General features: G+C 40.7%; 1 protein-coding gene across 2 annotated transcripts; it reads left to right on the forward strand.

Moving 5' to 3' along the window:
* The first annotated feature begins 1,030 nt into the window (after positions 1–1,030).
* PON1 (paraoxonase 1) lies at positions 1,031–26,982 on the forward strand. Of its 2 annotated transcripts, XM_054496810.2 has the most exons (9): positions 1,033–1,190; positions 7,541–7,611; positions 9,124–9,179; positions 10,423–10,591; positions 14,199–14,325; positions 17,552–17,752; positions 19,386–19,467; positions 23,402–23,530; positions 26,621–26,982. In XM_054496810.2, exons 1-9 carry the CDS (start codon positions 1,117–1,119, stop codon positions 26,777–26,779), a joined length of 1,068 nt encoding a protein of 355 aa, XP_054352785.1. In that variant the 5' UTR covers positions 1,033–1,116; the 3' UTR covers positions 26,780–26,982. The 2 variants fall into 2 exon arrangements, with proteins under 2 accessions (XP_054352786.1, XP_054352785.1); XM_054496811.2 differs by lacking the exon at positions 17,552–17,752 and having other exon boundaries at positions 1,031–1,190.

The raw sequence follows: 26,982 nt of genomic DNA on the forward strand, positions 1-26,982 counted from the left end.
TAGTTACAATGTGAGGCCAAAGAAGCTTCCCCCCAGAAAACTAAAGGTGATAAGTAAAGCATGTTGGTATTGGCTGGCAATATTCCAGAAGAGATGAAAGGACAGATATTGCAGAAGAGAGAAGGTATAACTGGGACCAAAAGCCTTGAGAAGGAAAGAGACATGGAGCAAATCATTCATAGTAACAGCAGACAGCAGAGAAGAGAGACATGGTTGTACAGAGGCACCTCCTTTGGGTCTTTACTCAAATGCCCCCTTATCAGTGAGAACTTCTCTGACTGCCTGTTCTTAAGCAGAGTGTATTCCTTATCCCCTTTCTTGCCTTATGTGTTTTCTCCATAACATATGTGCATATCCATAACACACATATGCATCACCTAGAGCATTATATATGCCACAGTGACATGTTTTGCTGATTTCTCAATTGACTCCCCCCATTGGAATGAACGTAAGCTTGAGGAAGACGTTTTGTCCTGTTCTGTAGCATCTAGAAGAGCGCCTGGCACATAGTAGGTACTCAATAAATGTCAACTGCATGAGGAAATGAATGAGCTGTGTGGGGGATGTACTTGAGTGAACTCTAAAGTCAGAGTGGTGTTGAGAGAAAGATGCTTGAAATCCAGATGTTGGAAGGTGACACAGAGTAGTAGCCTGGTAAGAACAGTTAGATCTTAGGGGTTCCTACTACAGCCCACTCTTCCGCACCTTTTTGGCTGTCACCATGATCAAGCTACTGAATCTCTCTGAGCCGCAAGGACTGGGATGGCACAAAGTGAGTGCTCACTAAAGCTTGACTGTCCTTTCCCATGGCAATTTACTTCAGCTATTTTGATTTCCCCTCCGCGACCGGACTAGGCACCTATTCTCGGTCTTCTCTCTTTACAGTTGGAAGGAGCAAAATGGGGCGTTTGGCTTAAAGTGCTCGGCTCCTGCGGTGGGGGCTGACCGCAAGCCGCGCCTTCTGTGCACCTGGTCGGCCCAGCTAGCTGCGGACCCGGCGGGGAGGGGCGGGGCGGGCCAATCGGCGCTGCCCCAGCGGAGCTGCGGCTGCAGGCAGGCAGAGCCTCCTAGCCCGTCGGTGTCTGCGCCCATCGATCCCTTTGTCTATCCCCGACCATGGCGAAGCTGATTTCGCTCACCCTCTTGGGGATGGGACTGGCACTCTTCAGGAACCACCAGTCTTCTTACCAGTAAGTTGGGTTGTGGTGAGGGCTGCAGCCTTCGTCCTCCTCACTCCCTGCCAGCTCCACGAGCCCCCAGAAAGTTGGGTCCAGGCTGTTAACAGAACATTTACAAGCAGGTGCCTAGATGCACACTCTGCGGAGGTTTCATAAATGTTTGTCCAGCCGTCATGTGTCACTTGAAAACAAACTCTTGCTCATGGCCTGAGACATGGGATAAGGAGGCAATTGCCAGGGGTGTGAGTGCCCAGGTTGTCAGCATACACGAATTAATTTTTCATGAAGATTTGTGTGCCCTGGCTACAGATTCACTTCTCAACCCGGAAAGAAACAAACACCAGGCCGGGGGTTCTCTTGATATTTTGTGTATTAGAGAAAGGAGCCCCCGTCGCTTCTGCGCCTTGACTGCCTGGCCCTGGCAAACCTTCCAGGCTTGAAGATTCTCAAATTGAGGCTACTGAGGGCCACAGCAAAACTGCTTGTGGACCCGAGCAGGTGGGAGCTAACGTGTGCTGTGATGGCTTGCTTCAGTGGGGGCAGGCGGGGAAAAGGGAACCCTAGAGCCAGCATCTGATGTCCTGGGGCTTAGCTCTGCCCCGTGAGTATGGGATTTTGGGCAAATCACTTTACATCTCTAACCTTAGCTGCTTCAGTAAATTGGAAATAGTAATACACACTGACTGCCACAGAGTAGCTATTCAATCAATGTTAGTTCCCTGCTTCCCTTTAAAGTATTTAATAAAGGGTTAAGTGCTATACAAGGGGGGTGGAGATATTTTAAGAATGTATCAAAAGTTTCATAACTTTTAATAGGAGTTCAAAGTCTAGAGATCATCCTAGTCTCTAAAGCTTAGTCAACAATGCCTTATTTACTTTAAAGTAAAACCTAATAAAAATTAAATATAAAAAAATTATATGAGCTTATGGACTAATTAGAAGCTTACATTCAGAATGGGTTTTTACTATTTATTGTGAAGGTTTTTCTAATTTTTTTAAGTTACAGAGTGCAGAAAGAAAGTAAGAAGCAGTTGGTATTCTTGGCTTTTAAATCATGTAAAAACTACAGTTTGTGAGTTTTTATTAATCACAGTGCTGGTGGCTGCCAAAGGAGATTATAGGTATAGATAAAAATATATAGATAAAGGATGGGTTGCTGAGCCTCCTGGAGTGGCCCAGACAGAGGAAGGAAGGGAAATTGTACCCACTGTTGGAAACCCCTAAAACCTAGCTACTCAACTGGGTCTGGGGACCAGATGCCTGAGTGTCACCTAGGGGCTCCCTGCACAGGCAGAATCTCAAGCCCTACCCCTCACTATTGAATCAGAACCAGCGTCATTGAACAAACTCCCTGGGGGATTAGAGATCATGATTCTGCCCCAGGGAGAGAAGGCAAGAGATGATATCATGATGATATCATGAGGCTTGCATCAGGAGCAAGCCAAATCCCCAGGGTAGATGCATACCTTTTTCTTCAGACTTCGAGTGTATGTGTGTGAGGCTCACAGGAAGCTATATATGTCTGGGCTGGAGGGAACTTAAGGAAGCACACAAGGGATGCCTCAAGAGATTTCTGAGTTTCCCAGGTGGGAGCAGCACAGAGAAAATAACTGAGAGAGTTCCCCTAGACCACGAGTCTCCCACCCACGAGTCTCCCACATTTGTAGTTGGCTGTATGTGCTGCACATGTCCAGGGAATGCCTTGGATGATGGTAGAAACAGCTCCCCTCCCCTACCCCAACTTGGGCTGTGGAAATTTGCAGCATCTGTATGGCAACTTCCTTGTCCCTACATTGCCAATTGCAATACGTGAGTCCACTGAGTTTCCCTTCTCAGAAGGAAACCACAAAGCTAACGTTGGGCCTCTCAATGCATTTCTGCCATTCCGTGCTTACTGTAGGCAACACACAGTTGTGGGAAGAGAGTAGTGGTGGATTCCTGATGAGCTGGGTTAGATCTCATTTCTGCAACTTTCAAGTTATTTTACCACTTTATTCCAGAAAAGTTCCAGCCTGTTTCTCCACCTGAAAATTAGGGGATAATAATACATATTACAGCATACATATATATATATATATATATATATACACACACACACACACACACACACATATATGCTATACTTATATTTATATAAAACATACAAATAAAACCAAGTACATATATATATATAAATCAGGCATATAGCAGGTGTCCTGTAGATGTTAGCTTTTATAGCTGTCATATGTGATCTCAAAAATCTAGAGTGATACTTGAATATGTATTATAATCATACCTCATTGAAAGTCTGAGATAAGGACAAATAATCCTCCAACCCTCCAGTCTCCCCTATGAATGCAACCAACACCATCTTCTCAGTCCGATGTACTTGCCTAGTATCTCCACAAAACACTTCAGTGGACATCTGCAGAGTACCTTCTCTTTGCAAATGTTGTGTTTCTGCTGGAGGTTATAGGAATGAATAGGATGCAGTATTCACTTACCGATTTTAAAGTCTACTGGGAGCAAAAGAACAAAAACTGACAGCTGTGAAACTGACAACTATGACAACTATGGTAAGAAAGTTGACAGATGTATATGTGAAGGTTCCTGAGGGTAAACTAAGGAGTTATTAATCCCAATGCAGAAGACTGGAGAAGCTACAAAGCATCATGAGTAGGGGTCTTCCCAGTAGGTAACAGGCTAAAGAGCATTCTAGGTGAAGGGAAAAGTGTGAGCAAATAAAAAGAGGTATGAAAGAGATACAGGGAAGAGTCCTTAGTATCATGACACCTAATTTCAAATCCCAACTGTACCCTCTTAAATAAGCAACTACATGCAAATTACTCAGCCTGTCAGTGCCTCCATTTCGTTACTTACAAAACAGGGTAAATATTCATCTTTTTCTCAAAGGTGGCTAAAAAGATTAAATGAGGAAGTATGTGTGAGAGCCCTTATTGGGGCTTGGCACATAGTAGGCCATGAAAAGGAATTTGAATGAATGAGGCGTGTGTAGTAGCAGAAAAGAGACTGATAAGAGTGAATTTGGCCCCAAGAAGAGTTTGAGAATGGATATGGATTTCTTAATTCCTAGGCAAAGATCTCTGCTTTCTTCTGCGAGCAGCCAGCATGTATTTTCACCGAATACTTCTGCTTTGGTTTGGATGTTCGTCCTCTCCAAACCTCATATTTGATCTCTAATGTTGGAGGTGGGGCCCAATGGGAGATGTTTGGGTCATGAAGATGGATCCTTCATGAATAGATTAATGCCTTCCTTAGGAGTGAGTGAATTCTCACTCTATTCTTTTCGGTTGATTGAAAAGAGCATGGTACCTCTCCCCTCTCTTACATCCTCTCTCATCCCGTGATCTCTGTGAGTCCTGGCTCCTCTTCATCTTCTTCCATGAGTGGAAGCAGCCAGAGCCCATCACCAGATGCAGATACCCAATCTTGAACTTTCTAACCATCCAGAATAATAAGCCAAATAAACCTTTTCTCTTTATCAGTTGCTCATCCTCAGATGTTCCTTTAGAGCAACACAAAGCAGACAAGTTCACAGCAAAGGCTGTATGGTTTCTGCACAGAGTTCAGAGTCTAGTGAATCAGGGATATATCTCAGACATTGACCCTTATCTCTTAGGCCCAGAACATTTGGACTTAAGCCTTTGACAAGATATTTCCTAATAAATTGAAAATGAGGGCCGGGTGCGGTGGCTCACACCTGTAATCCCAGCACTTTGGGAGGCCGAGGCGAGTGGATCACAAGGTCAGGAGTTCAAGACCAGCCTGGCCCAAATGGTGAAACCCCGTCTTTACTAAATATATACAAAAATTAGCCGGATATGGTGGCAGGCGCTGTAATCCCAGCTACTCAGGAGGCTGAGGCAGGAGAATTGCTTGAACCTGGGAGGTGGAGGTTGCGGTGAGCCGATATTGTGCCACTGCACTCCAGCCTGGGTGACAGAATAAGACTCTGTCTCAAAAAAAAAAAAAAGAAAGAAAGAAAGAAAGAAAACGAGGTAGAAAAAATATGAGTTGGATGACAGTAACACAGGTGGGTCAATTTTCAGGTGCATCTTCCAGCTGTTAAGCAGTGTTTTCTGTAGATTTTGCCTGGTCAGAGAGCTAAATGTGAGCTTTGTGTTCATACTTGAATTCCAATCCCTGCTCAGCCACTTTATAACTCTGTGGTCTTAGAAAGCCACTTAATCTTGGTCAACTATAACTTAGGGAAAATAACACCTCACGGAGGTGTTTGAGGATTAAACGAGGGCATATACGGTACCTGAACTGTAGTAGCAATGATTGTCCTGTTGAGATATGACATGTTTGGGCCACAAATTAGAACCCAAATCAACAGGTGCTGACTTAATGCCTCCTTGCCCACCCCGGGTTCCCTTTAACAGTGATTATTCTACCTTTTCCAGGCTAGAGCTCATCTTCTATGAGAGAGAAGCCTGAATTAGAATAGGAGCTGACCAATTCTGCCTTTCTCCATCTTTTGTGAACCCATATGTTTAGTGACCCTTGTGAGTCAGGCAGCGTGAGTATTCTTCCCAAGTGGTTTTGAGTCTAAGAAAAGTGAATTTGACTATCCTTGGTGTTTTTCACAAGTCTTGGCCCATTCAGTGATTTTACGTCCTTGAATCTCTCCTTCCATGCCAGTCTTTGTGTTGTCCTCGGTTGTGACCATCACCCTTAACATCTTGTACCTGCCCTTTGGTTCCTTGAGGGCATGCTACAAATATTCACTACACTTTCCCTAGACCAGAGTTTTTTCAAATGATGGGTAACAAAGTCAATTTAATAAATAATTACCAACATTTTAAAATAAATACAACAGAATTGAACAGAAAAGTTATTAATGTATGACACAGATTAGGACGAGTATTGTTTTGTGAAGCTTGATTCAGATGTAGATGTGTGTGTGTATGTGTGTGCATGTGCTGGGTGTTTGCGCCATATAAAATGCTTTTCCTAATGTGAGTCTCTGTCTAAAAAGTTTGTAAGCCACTGCTTTATCACTTCCCCTTTTATTTCCTTATTGTGAATATTTGCAATTATAATGTCAGATTTCCATTCTGGAAATACCTTTCCATTTCTTAGGTTATGGGACAGATTCCAACTTTCCTTTGAAGCCTGCTTTCTAAGTTCACAACCATCAATTAGGAAACCACAGTCTCCTCACAGTCCAAGCCTTCATCATCTATTCATTCATCTCTGTATTTCTAGTACCTAGACTGGTGGCTCTTTACTCTGGTTGTGCATTGGGACAAACTGTGGCACTTTTACAAAGCAGATTACTAAGAGGCACTCCTTGCCTCTTAGGTCACATTTTCTTAGACAGTGAAAATGATAGCCAGTGGCCTGATGGTAGAAATGTACTCATTTTTTTCTGAATGAATAAATGAAAGATCAATCGCCCCCAAATTCCTATCATTTTGTACCACGTCGGTAAGAATTTTATCTAGCGTGTCTGTTCCCCCTGTAGCCCATCCTCCTCCTGTGAGTTCAAGTCATCAGGAGGACAAGTAAATTTCTTAGCCTATCTGAAGCCAAATAAGATTTCTAGGGATATTTGGATAATTGTCACTACTTGCTATGACAATACTGTATCGCTAGTTCTCTAAAAAAAAAAAAAAAAAAAGTTTATTGTTTAAATCTCTTGGTTGTACTAACGTTGTCTGTTTCTTTCAAATGCAGCATCAGTAACTTCGCTCTGCTCAGGCAGCCGGCTGGTACTTCCCTCTCACATCTGTTCATTTTTCCTTTGTCCTTTACTCAGACGTTTTCCATGGTGTTTATGCACTCATATCTAATAAGTCGCTCCTGTGTATGTGTGTGAGTGCACCTCTGTGTGTGAAATGCCTTTTTACATGCAGGCCTTATGTATGATTTTCTGAAGTTACAAATCCTTTCAACGTACCTGTATTTTTCAAGCACTACATCACAAAGCAGATGCCCAGTCCAGGCTTGGAGTCAGATTGGGCAGATGAGTAGGAGGCAGCCCATCCGTCAGCAACTCTAAAACATCAATGGAATAAACTGGAACCATGTTGCCATTTACCTGGACTTTCCACCTAAGAGTCCTTACACACTGATGAAATTGCTCCTATTCCTGCCAAAGTACACAAAGCCCTGGTGAGGATATTATGTACCTCTTATGTGTACCTATCCACCTCTGCTAAATAAAAACTAAATATTATACCCAGAGTTCCCCACTTGTCTTGCCCTGGCCTTGCCTGGAAAAATTGCAGGAAAAACTCTGGAGTTGAAACTCAGGCAAAGTACAGTGAAGGAGAACTTTGTGGGCTGCCTACCTTTGCAACTTATTATAATTTCTGAATAGTTTTGTGTGTGTTTTATTTCTTTCTCCCCCACAGAACACGACTTAATGCTCTCCGAGAGGTACAACCCATAGAACTTCCTAACTGTAATTTAGTTAAAGGAATCGGTATGTATGTGAGAGGAAGAAGGGTCTCATTTGAACTTCTGGTATTTTTTTGCTCTTTATGTGATTAATGTGCCTGTTTAATTCTGTCCAAAAATAAAATTTTGAATCAGGAGAGTCAGTGGTAGTTAATGATAAATACCATGTTGTTTGACTTTTGACTTCACCAACATATTGCCAAGGTGTTGGCAGTTTTGGTTGTTTGTTTTTGTTTGATCAATAGACCAAAAAAAGAAAAAAGAAAAATAGAATAATGTTTGATTCCATGGTAATCTAACCTGAGGGGATGGCAGAAGAGGGGAGGGAGAGCCAGATAAAGCAGTGAATAAAGGTAACTTTTTTTTAGAAAGGCTCTGACAGCACTTTGCAATTACCGCAAGGCTTCTCCTTACACATCTCTCTTTTGATATTGGAGAGGAAAATTTTTTCCAAAAGCTCTCAGCAGATTTCCCCTTAGATCTTATTTGTCAGAGCTGGAGGACAGGCTGGTGCCCTAGCTGCAAAGGATGCTGGGAAAGTAATTATCGAGCCTCCAATGTGGGAGGCAGGCCCTGTCAGCAGAGATAAAAGGGTAGGAGAATAGCAGCTGGGAGGCAACCAACAAGGAGAGTCCCCGGGCTCAACTCTCCAGCTGGTTCCAACCAACCAGCTTTGTTATTTGAGGACAATTGGTTTGAGATCATGCTTTTGTGTGCTTTGGGTGTTTCTTTTTTTTTTTTTTTTTTTTTTTTGTTCTTTTAGAATTATTCATGTAAGTTGATTAAGGCTCAGGAGGCTAGACCAGATGACTTAGTACCACTAAATTTCACTAGATATCTTATGGTTCAATTGTTTTCTAGAAAAATATGATATTGATATCAAATATCACTGGGTTTTTGAAAAGCAAACTTTCCACTAAGTGTATAAATACCTATCAAATAGTTCATTTTTCTCTAGATAAATTGAAATGTTAAAAATTTACATGTACTTAAAGTATAACTAACTTGAAGACAGTAATATTTAACTGATGTTTATAATTAGTAGTAAAAATTCATATTCTTGATCACCTAAAATGTATCCCCATTTTAACTCAACTATTTGGAATTTGCTTATATCTTCATTATGGCTTTCCAAGGGTTTGATTTGGAACTATTAAGTATCAACATCTATTTGTAATTTACCTTGTATGTTTAGAAAACAACAAATTCTTTTCAAATAATCATGGCTTTTGTACATTTTGTGAATTTCCATGCGCTTTAAGAGGATTCAGTCTTTGAGGAAAAAGCTCTAGTCCATCAATTTAAAACAAATATACTAAGTGTAAATTTTAATTAAACTTGTTAATGATATTAATATATTTTTAATTTCCATATAATCGCATTCATCAATTTGAATAAATGAAAGACTGAATTATTCTGAACCTATTAAAGAAGAGTAATGTATAGCCCCAGTTTCAAGTGAGGTGTGATGAAGAAATGGATCCACTTCCTGCAATAATATGAAACAACCTGTACTTTCTGTTCTCTTTTCTGGCAGAAACTGGCTCTGAAGACTTGGAGATACTGCCTAATGGACTGGCTTTCATTAGCTCTGTGAGTGTTTTCTTTCACTTTTCTGTGTTCTAGAACGTTTTCTAGGACTGGCAGTTTAAGTCTTTCACTTAGGCTTTCTGTATACCCATGCCCACTTTCAAATAAAATGAACAGTCATGGTTTAAAAGACAAATTGTGTATGCATTTACACTTGTGCTATAATTATGATCGTGCGTGTTCTATGCATATTTGTGTTCTTCGGTCTACATTGAATCATATTACCTTAGCTTCTGTTGCAGCAATTTTTTTGTGAGTTCAGTGTATTCAAGAATTGTTTTCCCCTCAATTGTCTATTCCCTAAGCACTTAAAATTGCCATATTCAAATATTTGCTAAATTAAATGTACATTTAATGTATACTACTTCACATGTCATTTCAACTTTCACATTTTTAAACAAATTTCAGAATAAGCCCTTTAATTTAAAATTGTTGATAGGTCCCAATTCCAAATTCCCAAGCTTTGAAGAGAGAATCCACCATATTTGCTGAAACTCTCCTGCATATAGATCGCTATGGTAGCTGATATAGTGCAAAACAAAAGAAGTCCACCATCTGGCCTAGGGATCATAACATAACAGAGTTGATAGGAAACAATAGACAATCATCCAGCCATTTAAAAACCTTTGCTACCCCTTGTAATTTACTTAGTCCAGTTTTCTCTTACAAAGATGGTAGACTACTCATCCTGCAAAGCAATGTCTTGCAAACTTTCTTGAGCAACATAAGGTGTATTTCAAGCAAAATCTTATATGGGAACACAATATATAAAATAACAGCTTTGCTGTTTTGATTGAAGGCTAAGAAAGGAGTAGTTCCTCTGGACCACTAAACCTCTGTCTTTGAGATGCTTCCAAGGACCTACCAGGGAACAGTTTAAAAGCCATAAGCAATATTCTCTCTGTATTCCTTGCTTATATCATTGAAGACTATTATTAGTTGCCTCTTTGGTCTGCTCTTCCATTTTTGATCTTTCTCGTGGGCTGGAAGCTGTAGTGTGGGGCACATATGACTTTGCTGCAGAGGATGAAAGGGTTTGTGTGGGGTGGCCTAGTGGAGCATGTGGCTTCCAGAAGACTTCTCCTGGGGACCCATCACACAAGCTAACTAAGAGGCTTCCTATGTGGCCATCTGGCTAGCCTTGTGGTTTGGAGCAGTCAACACGAACCCATGGGCCATGCAGCGCCTCTATTAGCATTTGAAGTAGTGGTATTGTGCTTGATTTTTCTTCTCCGTGGTTTATAAGGGATTAAAATATCCTGGAATAAAGAGCTTCAACCCCAACAGTCCTGGAAAAATACTTCTGATGGACCTGAATGAAGAAGATCCAACAGTGTTGGAATTGGGGATCACTGGAAGTAAATTTGATTTATCTTCATTTAACCCTCATGGGATTAGCACATTCACAGATGAAGGTAACAATATTTACTATTTATTAAAATCAAAAGCAAACTTAAAACAAAAACAGAAAAACATGCCAACAAATGAATTATTTTTTCTCATTCAAACAAAGCATAATCATGAATAATGTTCTTACTCTGGGTTTTAAACTTACCCTCTATGTTAATTGAACTTTATAGTAAAACCACCTAAATACTTGAGAATGCTAAAATATTTAAGATTTGTAAAGCACCTTATTTTGTAAAATATTAACATTCACATTACCCCTATAATTACCATAATGATAATATCCAGCCGTGATCATTATAGCTTTTCCATTTTAAACAATTTTCAAGACTCAGGCATTTACAGGAACAGATTTTTCTAACCCAAGGCATCTGTAACCTATAGGTCCAGTGACAGAAAGTCACCATGGTCAGCTTTCTGCCGGTCTCATCACCTTCAGTGCCTCCCGTCTGCTGGTTCCTCTGTTCTGTGTTCAAAATGCTCTTCTGCATGTTGGTCCCTTTCAACATAACTTGGTGTCATCCTTTATGTCTTTACCCCATTTCTCCCTTTCTATTTGCTGTCACTTCCTTGTCTCTGTATTAATTTTCAGCCCCAGTTGCACAATGGTAGCACCTCAAGAGTTTAAAAAGACTCGATGCCCAGCCCCCAGCTCGACAGATTCCAATTCCGTTAGTCTGAGGGAGGCCTGGATCACAGTACTTGTTAAAAGTTGTTCAGTTGATATAAATGTCAGGCTAGGGTTAAGAACCACGTTTATACCCATTACCTCCATTTCATCATCAGACGATCCCTCATTCAGTTCCTCTTCTGGACTTTCCCCACTGTGGTTGGCTAAAATTGCTACCTTGAGAATCATCAGTGATGTTCCTATTAACAAATCTCCTCTCTTCCCTTCCTCCCTCTCCTTCCTTCCCTCTTCCCTTCCTTCCTTCCTTCACCTTCTTTTGTTTTTTGTTTTGTTTTGTTTTTGAGATGGAGTCTTGCTCTCTCCCAGGCTGGAGTGCAGTGGTGCAATTTGGCTCACTGAAACCTCTACCTCCCGGGTTCAAGCAATTCTCCTGCTTCAGCCTCCCGAGTAGCGGGGACCACAGGCGCATGCCGCCATGCCTGGCTAATTTTTTGTATTTTAGTAGAGATGGGGGTTTCACCATGTTGCCCAGGCTGGTCTCGAACTCCTGAGCTCAGGCAATCCTCCCACCTCGGCCTCCCAAAGTGCTGGGATTACAGGTGTGAGCCACCGCGCCCAGCCTTCTTCACCTCCTTTTATGCTGTTCACCATTTTCTCATTCAAAAAACTTGCTCTTCCCTGATACTGCAGTGCACCTAGCTGTTCCAGTTCTCATCCTACTACAGGTTTTCTCCCGAATTCATTGTTTTGTCACTCATTGCTACTTCCCTAAGCACTACCCCAGAGGTTTGATCTTTTACTTCCTCTATATTTTCTCTATTTTAGAACTTTCAAGCCAGTGTCACACTGCCTACTTTCTAGGAGGATATCCCCAAATAGGGGTATTATTATTATTATTCTTTTCATTAGCCCTTCATTTTTAATGCCGCAGGTGTTTACTAGACCCTTCTATTTGGATTCCTTTCCTATAGACACTTTAAACTCAAAATGTTGAAAATGATTTCCCATCCTTTTATCTTTCCTTCTCTTCCCCATGTGAGATACGCACACACACACATATATATACATATATACACATATATATATCCCTTTCAATGGATGCTCCACTCATCCATCCATTCATCACCATTATGTTTTATTTTAAAAATATTTTTAAGTGCAAAGAAATATAGTGTTTGATGTGTGGATAATTTTTAAAATAAAAATGAGGTAATATTACACAACCCCTTCTATAAATTGCTTCTGCATTAAACACTACATCATGGACTCCTTTATATACAGCACATTTGCAGCTGCTTTGCCAAGGCGGTTCGGGATTCAGTTGTGTGGGAGCACCGTAATATAGCTCATCTGCTAACAAATATTTAGGTTGTTCCCACCTTTATGCTCATTGCAAACAATGCCAAAGTAAACATTCTCACACATGTGTTTTCTGTGACTCTATCCTTAGGATACATTTCTAGAAGTAGAATCCACTGCACAAAATGTGAATTCAGGTTTTAATCCTCACTTGAATTTGATTTCCAACACCCTCCTTCCTCAGCTGTATTCAGGGCCTTTGGATTCTTCCTGTCAAATGCCTTTCATGACCTTTCCTGCCTTTTATTGCCAGTGGCATCCTCTTGGTCCAGTTCTTTCTCTCCACATTGCTGGATTACTGCTGTAGCCTCAGCTCATGTTACTCCTTGGTTCAAATCCCCCAGTGAGCAAAGCTTGGATCTTCACCTTAAGCCCTAACAAGACCGATTCTGGCTCCCTGTGGCTTCAGCCCTCTCACTCTCCCACTCTCTCTTGCCTTCACTCTGCTCCCAGCGCAACCTCACAATTAAGTGAATATGTCCAGGAAGTTCTGCCCCGGGGCCTTTGCACACTTTCTCCCCTCAGCCTGGAATGCTCTTTCCCTAGGTATCCACATTATTCGTTCTCTTATTTCACTTATGTTTTTGCTCTAACATCCCCTCATCAGAGAGAACATGCCTGAATCCCATGAAGATAATACATCATTACTCTCTATTCTTTTATCCTGTTGTATTTTTCCTTTGTAGCATTTAACACCAACTAAAATAAATTAAACACTTGTTTGCTGAATGGGGTAATGAAAATCATCTTAGCAGCTTTCTCTGTTCAAATCTTCTCAATTCAACCTGCCAAATTTTGCATCTTAACATGGTGAAACCCCATCTCTACTAAAAACACAAAAATTAGCCAGGCTTGGTGGTGGGTGCCTGTAATCCCAGCTACTTGGGACGCTGAGGCAGGAGAATCGCTTGAACCTGGGAGGCGGAGGTTGCAGTGAGCCAAGATGGCACCATTGCACTCCAGCCCGGGCAACAAGAGTGAAACTACGTCTCAAAAACAAAACAAAACAAAACAAAAACGCCAATTTGATCATGTCAGAGGTTTCAAAAGACCTACTCTTTCTTAAGGCAAAGACCATAATCTAACTTTTACTTGCCAACTCTGATCACACATTCTTGACCACTTAGACTGGTCGCCTTTGTGTTCTTAAAGTCCCACTGACCCAAGGAAGCTGCTTCTGTTTGTTTCCTACTATTTCTCAGATGTTCTTCTATGGAATTTATCACCTCACACTGTAAAAATTACACCTGATCACACCTTCTCATATTGGGAGTTCCCATGGTTTTTATCCCTTTCATCGCAACTGTGCATCTCGTGGAGACCATTTGAACTGGAAAACTTAAAGGGTTCCTTGGAGTTTTAGTGTCAGTGATACTCATTCTTGAGAATTTTTTTTTCTCCTGTGGAGTTTTGAGTTTTCAGAGACTGTCACTGGTTCTTCCTTGAGCCACTTTGGTTTGGAACAGGAGCAATTACAAATGCTTCTCTCTACAAAGAGATGAAAATATTCCATCTGCCTGACATCCTAACTACTAGCTGGAGGTGGGTTGAAATTGGTTTTTGGAGAGAGCGCTGACAGTGAGAGCTCAGTTAATGTTTCGTTTTTGTTTTTAATCTCCTCTCAGATAATGCCATGTACCTCCTGGTGGTGAACCATCCAGATGCCAAGTCCACAGTGGAGTTATTTAAATTTCAAGAAGAAGAAAAATCGCTTTTGCATCTGAAAACCATCAGACATAAACTTCTGCCTAAGTACTGAGATATATCACATTTCTATTTTCCTTTAGCTGTAGTGGATAGTTAATCCACTTTTAGTTTTTCCTTTTGGCCAGAGTAGGTATGGCTGTTCAACTCTCATTTCTAATGATCACAAACTCCTCTGCATGCTCTTCTGAAGAACCTTTTGAGGACTCAAGCCCCTCAGAGATGGCCCATTCTTTTCCTCTCGTTTCCCGAGCTGGTTGGACGCTGGCTCCTGGCCTCAGCATCTCCATTCAAGCTATTATCAGGAAAAAAATCCTTCTGTTCTTCAGAACCAGACTTAGTATTTCAAACCCAAACAGCCTTCATAGATAAATTTGACATCATGAGATTATTTATTTATATTAAAAAGTAGACTCTTAGATGTTTCCATGAATTAGAAACACAGGCCCAAGGGGAGACCCTGAATCAAGTGCATCTAAGACCTCCTTATACTGCCTCCGCTGCTGTTTGATTACACAAAATTTATGCAATAGCAGATCTGTGGTAACACTCAATTCCACCCTAGGCACCTTGTTCACGTAACATATGGTGAAATAAAACACTCAAGGATCTCCAATCTCAGTCAACTTCCTCACAAGCCCTATGAAGATTTGGCTTGTAAGGCCAGTGACGGATTTAAGAGAACAATCTGACACTATCTTCTGAAACATTTACCTCCAACTGATTATGATTTTATAGAATCCCAACCTATTTTTATATAATTTATGTACAGCATTTGACTACCTCCATATTTGTAAATCTAGATTTGTACTCTTTGCAGGTACCTAGCTAAGGGCCTGGTATGTAGTGTGCACTCTGTGTTACCAGGACCCCTTCTTCTTCTTTCTTATCTGGTGGTTTGAGGATGAGGAAAATGAGATTGGAGAGAAATTGAGTTACTGGATGAGGGCCAATCAACTCACTAGTGGCCAAGTAGGAACCCCAGCTCAGGTCATCTTCTGCCCCAAGATGAGTAAAAGTTCAGAGAACAGCTTCTGGTGGAAGAATTTATTCATGCATTCATTTAACAAATATATTTTGGAGAGAGAATAAGGTCACTGAGTGGAGAATGTGAAGAACACCAAGATTTAAAGTAGGGAAAAGTACGTAGAATGGAGAAGCTGGGCAAATGATAATAACACTAATAAATGTGTTTCTCTGTAAGTCAGGTGCTACACTAACTAATTCAAACAGATTATTTTATCGATGTTTTACAAATACCTTCTGAATTAGGTGTTATTATTATATCCATTTTGGATTTTTAAAAAGTTGAGGCCTGGAGTAATTGTTGTTTCCCCAGATGACATCATCAGTAAATGGTGCAGCTGTGATTCTAATCCTGGTAACATGAGTTCAGAGCTGGTTCTTTAAACCGCTACAAAATAGTGAAAAAAATTATGTGTTTTAACATTTAATCTTGGAAATCTCAGATTTGTCTAAGTTACCGGGTTGAAGCATTTTTTTCTTGAGCCAGTTGCAAAAATATTGGTCTTAGGCAGCATAGAAGGAGACTGAAAATAACCACGGTGCCATAATTAACTAGAGTTCTGCTCCCTCAATCCAAGGATTAGCTGTGTGCATTTTCTTCTTTGTATTTTATGGTTTTTTAATAACATTAATATTCCAATTACTAAATCTATTATAATTTAAACCTGTTATTATTCATATATCACAACTGTTATTATTGGTCATTTACTGTATGCCAGGCATGGTGCGAAGGCCTTTACATTCATTATTTCATTTTATTCTTACTCTAGCCTTTCAAGGTATACAGAGAAAACAGAGGTTCAGAATAGTGGCTTAAAATTTAGTGACAATGCTGTGGCCCCACATTATGAGGATAGCAAGCAGTGTCAGGATTCAAATGAAGTCTATCAGATTTCAAAGCTATTACTCTATTACCCTTTAAAAATTTGTTATTTATTTACTTATTTTACTACACCTGGGGGTAGTAAATTTTCAGCAATAAAAAGCTATTGCTGTAAACCATTCCACTCTGCTCCTTTCTGTGAAAAACAGACAAATGATAGTCCAGCATACTAATTTCAGAAATTTACTTTTAAAAAAGAGAGAGTAAAATGAGATTGCAGATTTAAGACTGGAGCCCGTCCAGACTAATCCTAAATTCCGAGACCTTTTTTTTTCATGTCGTAATAGTGGCTAGCATTGATTGAGGGTTTATTGAATGTCATGCTCCCTGCAAAGCACACAACAGGCATTGTCTCATTGTAATTCCCACTGCAACTCCACAAATTAAGATCCTGACCCTTAGACTTCTATTAATGAGCTGTATGATTTTGAGAATACCATTTAACCTCTCTTTACAGATGAGAAAACTGAGGCTCTGCATGCCTGTCTAACTTGCCTGAGAGCTCAGAGATGCGTCAGAGCTGATGCGCTGGCCATGACGCCGTCTGCAATAGAGCAGAGATAATTTTCTCCCAGATCATGCCCTGGGGAACTTCCATCACCTCAATCAGCAAAGAATGACTCACTTATGTGTTCACTATTGTACCTATTAAAGCAGAAAAATAGACTCATATATCTTACATTTTCAGTAACAGAGAATCCTAATCAGAAAGGAAAAAAAAAAAAGCCGTAACATTCTATTTCTGAGCATTCTTGTTCACGGACATTTCATTCAGTTTAGAATCACGAAATCTTAAGGCTGGAAGATCGACCAGTCTATCATCCTGCTTTCACAGATAAGGAAACTGAGATCCTGACATGTGAAAAGATTGATTTTTCTTAGATCACACAGCTAATAGTAGCAGAGCTTTAACTAAAATGCAAGTATCCGGGCTGCTGGTTCAGCATTTTTTCCATTTCTTATGGGAATTAGTTCTATGTGAGCACAGATGTGTGAACACATTTTTGCCCTGACAATGATTTCTGGCCTAATTTAATTTCTACTGAATTTAGTGTATTTACACACAGACACACACAGATACACACACACACACACACACGACGTAACACTATTTTGAGGTACTTATAATAGGATTTTTATGTTACAGTGCTGTAATCACCTCCTCAGATTTCTTAGACCAATGATTGTCTTTAAGGATTGTATTGGCAGGACTAATTTCATATTAATTGTGTTCCATTATAGCTAGCACGAAGGCTCCATCCCATATCTTGATTTTAGGAATAGACAGTGAGGAATGCCAGTTAATAATCCTATAATGTTCAATACCTTCACCTTATATATTATGTGTGTATGTTTTAATTGCAGTTTGAATGATATTGTTGCTGTGGGACCTGAGCACTTTTATGCCACAAATGATCACTATTTTCTTGACTCCTACTTACGATCCTGGGAGGTGTATTTGGGTTTAGCATGGTCGTATGTTGTTTACTATAGTCCAAGTGAAGTTCGAGTAGTGGCAGAAGGATTTGATTTTGCTAATGGAATCAACATTTCACCTGATGGCAAGTATGTGAACTCTCTGAAATGTAGTGGATTTACTCAGATTCTCAGGAGATATCTTGGAATATATTCTTTTTTTAAGTAATATGATACATTTTAACTTGTTACCCTAGTGAGATAAAATTAGGAAAAATATAAAATGTCTTAATTTTTCAGGGGGTGAAATTTATCAAATCAAAAATTTCATTGTGAAAGCATACTGGTTTTATTTCCTTTTTGGAAAGAAAGTACACTTTAAGAGGGGGAACTGTGATAAAGATTTGGTATGTCTGAATAGCTTTGTTTTGAGTAAAGATGTGAGTGTATAATGAGTTGAATAGTATGCAGGTATACATACGTCAGTAGTGCAGGTTTATGACAAGATAAGGAATTTGTACCAAAATGTAAATCAAGGCAATACTTCCTTCATCAAGAAAGTATTACTGTGAAAAACAAGTCAGTTTAACTAAGCAGTGTGCTTAGTGATGTATTTGATTTATAATGTTATCTCATGGTGAACTACAACAAACAATTTGCAAACCAACATTGGTCTGGAGACTGCATTTTGGGTAGCATTGGTATATACATGAAATATCTATAATCCATCCATATATATGCCCTTTCTCATCTTGTGTCATCATCAAGGATTTCAAAGTCAGTAACATATGCTTAGAAAAAGCAACAGGGAGCAGGTGTGGTGGCTCGGGCCTGTAATCCTAGCACTTCGGGAGGCCAAGGTGAGTGGATCACCTGAGGTCATAGACTAGCCTGGCCATCATGGCGAAACCCCATCTCCACTAAAAATACAAAAATTAGCCAGGCGTGGTGGCGCACTCCTGTAATCCCAGCTACCAGGGAGGCCAGGCAGGAGAATCACTTGAACCTGGGAGGTGGATGTTGCAGTGAGCTGAGATTGCACCACTGCACTCCAGCGTGGGTGACAGAGCAAGACTCTGTTTAAAAAAAAAAAGAAAGAAAGAAAGAAAAGAAAAAGAAAGAAAGAAAGCGAGAGCAACAGGGACAGGGACAGCTTTTAATTATTCATATCATAGACCAGTTTTCGAAACATAGAAGATAATTGAGCAGTAATTTCTTTTTTTTGTTGGGGGGATGCACAGTGCTTAGACTAACCCCAGATCTTTGTGGGGTATGACTAAAGCCACAGGGTCAGGACCACACTCAGGGCAGAAGAGGAGGAAGACTTCTCTCAATCCAGGCCAAGCAGCTTTTCTTCTCTCATATTTTCTCTGGATTAAAACAAGGGGCTGTTGTCCAAAGGCTTTCCTGCAACTTTCCCCAGAGAGAACTCACTACCCGCTGAAATGTAGAACATGGGGCTTGACACTAAATTGACAAACCAAAAGAGAAACACTGTAATGCATTTTACTCCCAGATACTAAAAGTTGGTGTTAGGGCTAAGTTCCTTCCATACTGATAAGGACAACTATGTCCCCTCCTTCAGAAACAACTTTTCAGAGATTAAACCCCTCTGTGCACTGTAAACTCACTGAGTTCTTTCAGAATTTAGTGTGTTTGAGGTGGGTTCCATTTTCCATTCCTTAAGCAAAGTTCTTCCCTATGAATATTTATTACAACTTCATCTTAATCTCTCAAGTTGCGTTACTTCTAGTACTTTGATGTAGCTCTTTCTTCTTTGAAGGTATGTCTATATAGCTGAATTGCTGGCTCATAAGATTCATGTGTATGAAAAGCATGCTAATTGGACTTTAACTCCATTGAAGGTAAGATGTATTAACACTGTAAGTTTGCAGAGTGATAATTAGATTCTAATTGATTTGTGAAATTAAATGTGAAGAAAAAAGGACTGCTTAATTGGAGTGGGTGAGAACCAATTTTTCACTCCTTTATTAAGAGTCATTAGCATGGTTATGTGTTTGTTATTCATTTTTACTCAACTGCAGAGTGGCAAACAGCAAACCCCACCTCTCACCCGTGAACCTTGCATTCTTTCTGCTCTAGCAAATTTTAAGCTTGGCATTGTGTTCCCAGATCCTCCTTCCATCCCTCCCTTCCTGCCTTTCTTCCTTTCTCCCGTTCTCCCTCTCCTCCACCTTCCTTCCCTCTGCTCCCTTTTCTTTCTCTTTTTTCCTCTACGTTGATGGAACAGCCAAGAAATAGCCTCAAATTGTACTTTATGCAGGGCTGCTCTCCACAATGTTTATGAAGTCCATGCGCTCACGATGGCTGCCAGGCGACCTGGCTGCCCCTCACCTCTCTGCCTTTACCTCCAACCATTGTGTCCCTGCCCCACGTCTCCTGCCACTGTCTCAGAACGGGGCACCATTCCCTCTGCTAGGAGGAGAAACCTTCCTCCAGATCTCCATGACCCCCTCCTTCATCTCCTTTCATTTTTACTAAAACGTCACCTCGGTCTTCGAAACCTGGAACTGCTCCCTCCCCCTACATATTTTCCCTCGCCTTTCCTGCTTTATTTTTCCATTCTATTTTATTCATACCCTTTATCACCCGATTCCCCAACTAGGGTGTAAGCTCCAAAAGGACAGGCTGTTTTTCTACTTGCTTCTGGTACAATTCGCATTGCCTAGTTGGCACTTAACAAATACTTGTTAAATTACTGTGGTGGGGCTGGGCATGCTTCAGGGGTTCACCTCCTGCCCCCATCAATTCTGGTCATCTGAAGGTTGGAGTCAAAAGGGATGAAAACACAAAGGAGAGGAGAAAGAGACCAAGAGCAAACTAGAGCCCTAAGAAAGCAGCCCTGTACCTCTGAAAAACAACAAGACGTTGCTTTCCTGCCATAAATGCCCACTGCAGGAAGCACTGTCAGCTCCAATTGTATGACTGTTCCTGTCAGCACATCTGAGAGACTGTCATGAGGGGCCTCACTCAGAGAAAATTACCTTAAAGCAACATCAAATGTAACATCGTGTTTGACATTAAAAATCACTGGCAGGGCTAGTTTGGTATTAGCTCAAGTAAAATGGAATTTCACACGCTCATACTGGCTAAGGGAATAAAAAACAAGCTGCGGTTTTAACAATAGGTATTTCTGTAAAACAAAAGTTAAAGAATTTTATGAGAATAGAACCCAATGTAACATACATTCACCACAGAATGTCAAGGCTCTGCTCTCACCAGGGCGAGATTGAGGGCAAGGCCAATTTCAGCAACAGACCATGCCTGTCTCCCATCATGAAAACCCCAAAAAGGTTATCCATCAATTGTCACATTATTCTTTCTTTTGAAAGCCCGTATTAATTAATATCTGTTAATTAATGCCCAAGAGTGCCAAGTAATTTGATAAACTAGCTGAGGCTAATCTTAAATTTGTGATGAGGTGTGGATGGGTTTATGTCCAATCGGATATTATTCAGCCTTAAAAAGGAATGAAGTTCTTGGCCGGCTGTGGTGGCTCACACCTGTAATCCCAGCACTTTGGGAGGCTGAGGTGGGTGGATCACGAACGAGGTCAAGAGTTCAAGACCAGCCTGGCCAACATGGTGAAACCCCCGTCTCTACTAAAGATACAAAAAATTAGCCAGACGTGGTGGCACATGCCTATAATCCCAGCTACCTGGGAGACTGAGGCAGGAGAATCACTTGAACCCGGGAGGCAGACGTTGCAGTGAGCTGAGAGCACACCACTGTACTCCAGCCTGGGCAACAAGAGCAAAACTCCATCTCAAAACAAAAAAAAAAAAAAAAAAAGGAATGAAGTTCTGATACCTGCTACAACATGGATAAGCCTTGAAAACATGATGCTAAATGACATAAGCCAGCCACAAAAGGATAAATGTTGTACGATTTACTAATAGGAAGTACCTAGAACAGGCAAATTCATGGAGACAGAAAATAGAATAGAATGGTGATTACCAGGAACTTGGGAGAGAGAATAGGGAGCTATTGTTTAATGGATACAGGATTTCTATTTGGGGCTGATTGAAAGTTCTGGAGAGGGATGGTGATGATGGTTGCACAACATTGTGAATATACTTAATGCCACTGAGTTTTACACCTAAAAATGGTTAAAATGTCAAATTTTATATATATTTTACCACGATGGAAATAATTCTCTCCTCTCTCCAAAAAAAGATTCCAGGACTTAGTCAATGAATTAGTCACACTTCAATGAACCTCAATTCGCAAAAACCTGGAATATTTGTTAACAGAGAATACTCTGTTTTTCCCAAAGAGAATAATTTATTATGTTTTCTTAACCAAGGAATGCAAATTTTTCCAGTTGCCTTTGTGGGAGTGTGAGATGTGATATGCAGGGGTCTTGCCGTGAGTTAGCATGGAGAGGAATTATTTATTTGCGAGGCAAAGAGTTCATTGTTGGACTCAGAACAGGCTCCCTGCTGGACTGTCAGCACTTCCATGGCATGAGCTGTGTCTACTGGGTACCTGGTGCTCTCCAGGTGCTGCGTTCCTTGCAGAGCTCATGTAGGAGCTCAGTAATTGTGTGTTGAATGAATGGGACCCCAGGTTTCTGTGTCCTTCTCCCACTCCCACTCTCATCTCAGTAGGTTTCATCTGCCATGGAATTCACCAATTGGCTGTACTGCTTCCAAAGATAAGAGCAAAGCCCTGAAACAAATATTTTCCTCATTTAAAGACATTATGGTATCAGAGTGGTGTGCTGACACTGGGATGGACAGGGGTTTAGGGATGGAGAAAGCATGGAGCCACCTGTCTTGCCTGTCTCTGGGGTAAGAAAGACTGATGGCTCTGCATGGTGGCAAGATTGAGGCTCTACCATGATGCTTGAGCCCTCTAATCCCTCCTTGGGCACGTGAGGAACAGCTCTCATTTTGAGTAGGAGGCACAGGGAAACATTGGTTTTCTGCAGCTGTCTGCTCATGCTCTGGCTTTTGCAATGAGTCATGACCAGTTATTTACAGGTTCTCTGGGCACTGAGGTATGCTGGCCTCTGAGGTACATGGTAGATATTATTTCTGCAACTGAGAATTAGAGGTAAACAAATAGATAGGATTTCTCCCCAGTAGAAGGCAGCCAAGATGATGAATGGTGGAATTAAGAATCATTGGTATTATTTATGATCCTTGTACAAAGCCTCGACAGCAATCTGTGCAGTCATCAAATGCTCGCAACTTATATTTAGAGAATAAACAGCAGAAGAACAGGGAGTTGAATATCAGGAAACTAAAGAACAAACTTTTCCTCAACTACAAAGCAAAAATGAGACCCTGGGTGATCATTTCTTCTCTGGCTGCACAGCCTATGATTAGCCATTAAAGAGTCCACATTTCATTGATGTTCTTCTGAGAAAGAATCTACATTTCCTGGTTGTTTTCTGAATGCTTATAAAAATATCATTAGCACATGCCATTTTAGAAGGAGCTGTTTTATGCTTCACCGAACACTTCTTTTTTTTCAGTTTTAGGTTCATGCACAGATGTTGGTACAAATGATTTTGTCTAACTTTTAACAGTCTTTCTTGGCTTTCTGTATCTTCACCCTACCCAATTCTGCCCTGGAAACTGACAAAATATTAGCATAGATGAAAGGTCAGAGGAATTTTGTGAGTCTTATTGAAATGGGGCAGAATTGTATCCTTGGAAGCAGCAGCGTGGTGACCAAGGACAAGAGGCAACTTTTCTCTGATATATTTTGCTCCATCACAATTGGGTTTTACTTTATTTCTTGTTCTTTTCTTGTTTTTAATCTTTTAAGTCCCTCGACTTTAATACCCTCGTGGATAACATATCTGTGGATCCTGAGACAGGAGACCTTTGGGTCGGATGCCATCCCAATGGCATGAAAATCTTCTTCTATGACTCAGAGAATCCTCCTGCATCAGAGGTAAGTTTTAAAAATGAACCAGGTAAGTGACTTTATTCCCAGCTACTGTTTTTTCAGTTGAAAACATAATTCTCAATTCTTTTTTTTTTTTTGAGACAGAGTCTCGCTTTGTCGCCCAGGCTGGAGTGCAGTGGCACGATCTTGGCCTACTGCAAGCTCCGCCTCCTGGGTTCACGCCATTCTCCTGCCTCAGCCTCCCAAGTAGCTGGGACCACAGGCGTCTGCCACCACGCCCTGCTAATTTTTTGTATTTTTTTTTTTTTTTTTTTTAGTAGAGACAGGGTTTCATCCTGTTGGCCAGGATGGTCTCGATCTCCTGACCTTGTGATCCACCTGCCTCGGCCTCCCAAAGTGCTGGGATTACAGGCGTGAGCCACGGTGCCCAGCCAATTCTCAATTCTATGTGCAAATAAAAGAGGGGACATGGATAGATGATCCAAATGATCAGAAATGAAGGCTTTTGGGGGTGCTTTAGTCACAGTCTAGGCAAGAAACACATGGCACACTTAAATTGGATAATTTGAGGGGAGTTTAATCAAAGGACTATATACAAAATGTGTGGACACAGTGTAGGGTAATCAACAGAGTTATAATGCAGTACCCCAGGGCTAGCAAGGGAGGGAGGAAATGAATACCAGAAGCCAGAACAGGTAGACGGTGGTGGGTGGAGAGGGTTGCCTGAGAGGAACTTGGCCTCTGGTTAAGGGATCCTCAAAGAACATAATGATGCCATACTGCTATGGTTTAATCATTCGTTACCTGCCTTCCTATTCAACTCCCTCTTCCTGTGTGGCGATATACGCACAGGTCCATGCAATGGACCAGTCCTGGAGCACATTGGCCAGCATCTCTAGATATTCCTGCAGGTGGCAAGATAAATAGCTGGAATTATTCTAGCTTAGAAGATCTCATCTTCCACCTTAGTTACAGTACCCACAGGTCCCATTTTTTGTCCACGGTCTTTATTCAGTGAACTATTTGGGGTACAAATAAGAATTTGCAACCTACTTCAATATAGGTATTTACACATTTACTGAGTTTTCAGTATCTACTAAGGATACTTATTATTTACATCATATATATGATATCATTTTGACATATTTGTCTACTGCTGTGTATTGTTAAAGCTCAGTTTTAAGAGTCCATTTCACCTGCCCAACAGGAAAAAAAAAGTGTTAAAGCCCATATCTCGTGCGTTAAAAAAAAAAAATCCAAATGTGTATTTCCATTTACATTATGGCTCTCTTACCTTTTATCTCTAGGTTTGCAGGACAATTGTGATCATGTTTAATGGCAACCCTTTGTGCCTTTTGCTAGTTTTTAGCTATTAGGGTTGCTGAATAGTATGTTTAATATAATTGAAGAAATGTATGCTGTGGAGTGTTCAGTGCTCAGAACTGAGCAGAATGTTAGATTCTAATTTGTTCTTGCTTGTTAGCTCATTTAGTAATCTTGGGTCATTTGCTATAGCATGGACTTGGTTTGTTGTTCTGGAAAAAATACTTCATTTCTAATGATTGATCTGCAAAGGAATAGCAAAAAGTAATAACAATTCATTATCCAATGCACTGCCCCTAGAAGAGTGATTTAGTTTTATTAACAAGAAGCTTAGCTAAGCCAAGGTGTACCATCAACTATTTCCCTGTAACTACTACATGTTAATGCTATGGCAATTTCCTAAGACATCTGTCTTTGGTGCCAGCTGTTTTTAAGAGGACATTTTGAACGTTCCAACAGACCCTTTTATATCCACGCAGTGGCCTTCACAGTCTGTCACATATGTGATGTAGATATCCTTTCTTCAAGTCATTATATATTATCATAAAGGCTTAATAATAGAAAGTTAGAGTTGAAGAGGAATTTAGAGATAATCTAGTCCCACCCATTTCATTCTACAGATGAGAAACAAATGTGAGTGGAAGATCCAAGACATGACCCAGGTCTCCCACCTCAGTGTAGTGCTTTTCATACTAAGTTGAATCACATGCTATTGCTATTTTTTACAGCCAGAATGATCAAATATTGGCTATTTCATATGGTTGGCTTAACATGATACTACACTGTTATTAATGATACAATCACATTTCTCCTCAATTAAGTGAAGGAAACTGAACTTACAAAATCGTATACATTGAGAGACAGAAGGTTAAGTTCAGAACGCATGAGTATGGTACAGAGATATGGTTTTTTGAGGGCCACATTTTTTCTTCTTTGTCTGCATTTTAAAAACCAGGAATTAAGTGTAAACATCCAGTTCCCTGGCTTACCTGAAAATACATGAAAACGGACCTTAATTACTGCATGGCAACAGTTTGGCTATTGCTGAGTGTATTAGTCAAGGTTCCCTAGAGGGACAGAACTAATAGGATAGATACATATATGTAAAGGGGGTTTATTAAGTATTAACTTACCTGATCACAAGGTCCCACAGTAGGCTGTCTGCAAGCCTGAGGAGCAAGGACAGCCAGTCTGAGTCTCAAAACTGAAGAATTTGGAGTCTGATGTTTGAGGGCAGGAAGCATCAGCATGGGAGAAAGATGTAGGCTGGGAGGCTAGGCCAGTCTCTCCTCTTCATGTTTTTCTGCCTGCTTTATATTCGCTGGCAACTGATTAGATTGTGCCCACCCAGATTAAGGGTGAGTCTGCCTTTCGCAGCCCACTGACTCAAATGTTAATCTCCTTTGGCAACACCCTCACAGACACACCCAAGATCAATACTTTGCATCCTTCAATCCAATCAAGTTGACTCTCAGTATTAACCATCATACTGAGTAACAGCTTCCTCCCTCCACATTTACTGAAATCCCCACTGCTCCCTAATGTCCCACATCCAGGATGCGCTGCTCATTTGCATTTCCTGCCTCGTCCCTGTAGGTCTAGATACTCTCCACCTCTGCTAAAGATCACTTGAGATCAGTACCCAACTGTTCCAATGAAGAAACAGGTGTGTTAAGTGTAATTTTGGAACAAAATAGGATTTATCTCATTGCATAAGATTATATGGCTTCTTATGGAGGATGACCCTATTATGCATAAGGTTGTTTTAAGTGACTTAACAAAAATATTAACCCAATGTTATTTCTTCCACAGGTGCTTCGAATCCAGAACATTCTAACAGAAGAACCTAAAGTGACACAGGTTTATGCAGAAAATGGCACAGTGTTGCAAGGCAGTACAGTTGCCTCTGTGTACAAAGGGAAACTGCTGATTGGCACAGTGTTTCACAAAGCTCTTTACTGTGAGCTCTAACAGACTGATTTGCACCCATGCCATAGAAACTGAGGCCATTATTTCAACCGCTTGCCATATTCCAAGGACCCAGTGTTCTTAGCTGAACAATGAATGCTTACCCTAAATGTGGACATCATGAAGCATCAAAGCACTGTTTAACTGGGAGCGATATGATGTGTAGGGCTTTTTTTTGAGAATACACTATCAAATCAGTCTTGGAA

This window comes from Pongo pygmaeus, chromosome 6 (genome assembly GCF_028885625.2).
Source record: "Pongo pygmaeus isolate AG05252 chromosome 6, NHGRI_mPonPyg2-v2.0_pri, whole genome shotgun sequence".
Lineage (NCBI taxonomy): Eukaryota > Metazoa > Chordata > Mammalia > Primates > Hominidae > Pongo > Pongo pygmaeus.

Coding starts and splice junctions, on each gene's coding strand:
- PON1 (XM_054496810.2), top strand. CDS start 1,117: ATGGCGAAGCTGATTTCGCTCACCCTCTTGGGGATGGGACTGGCACTC. Junction 7,612..9,123: donor TAATTTAGTTAAAGGAATCG/GTATGTATGTGA, acceptor CTTTTCTGGCAG/AAACTGGCTCTGAAGACTTG. Junction 14,326..17,551: donor AGACATAAACTTCTGCCTAA/GTACTGAGATAT, acceptor TTTTAATTGCAG/TTTGAATGATATTGTTGCTG.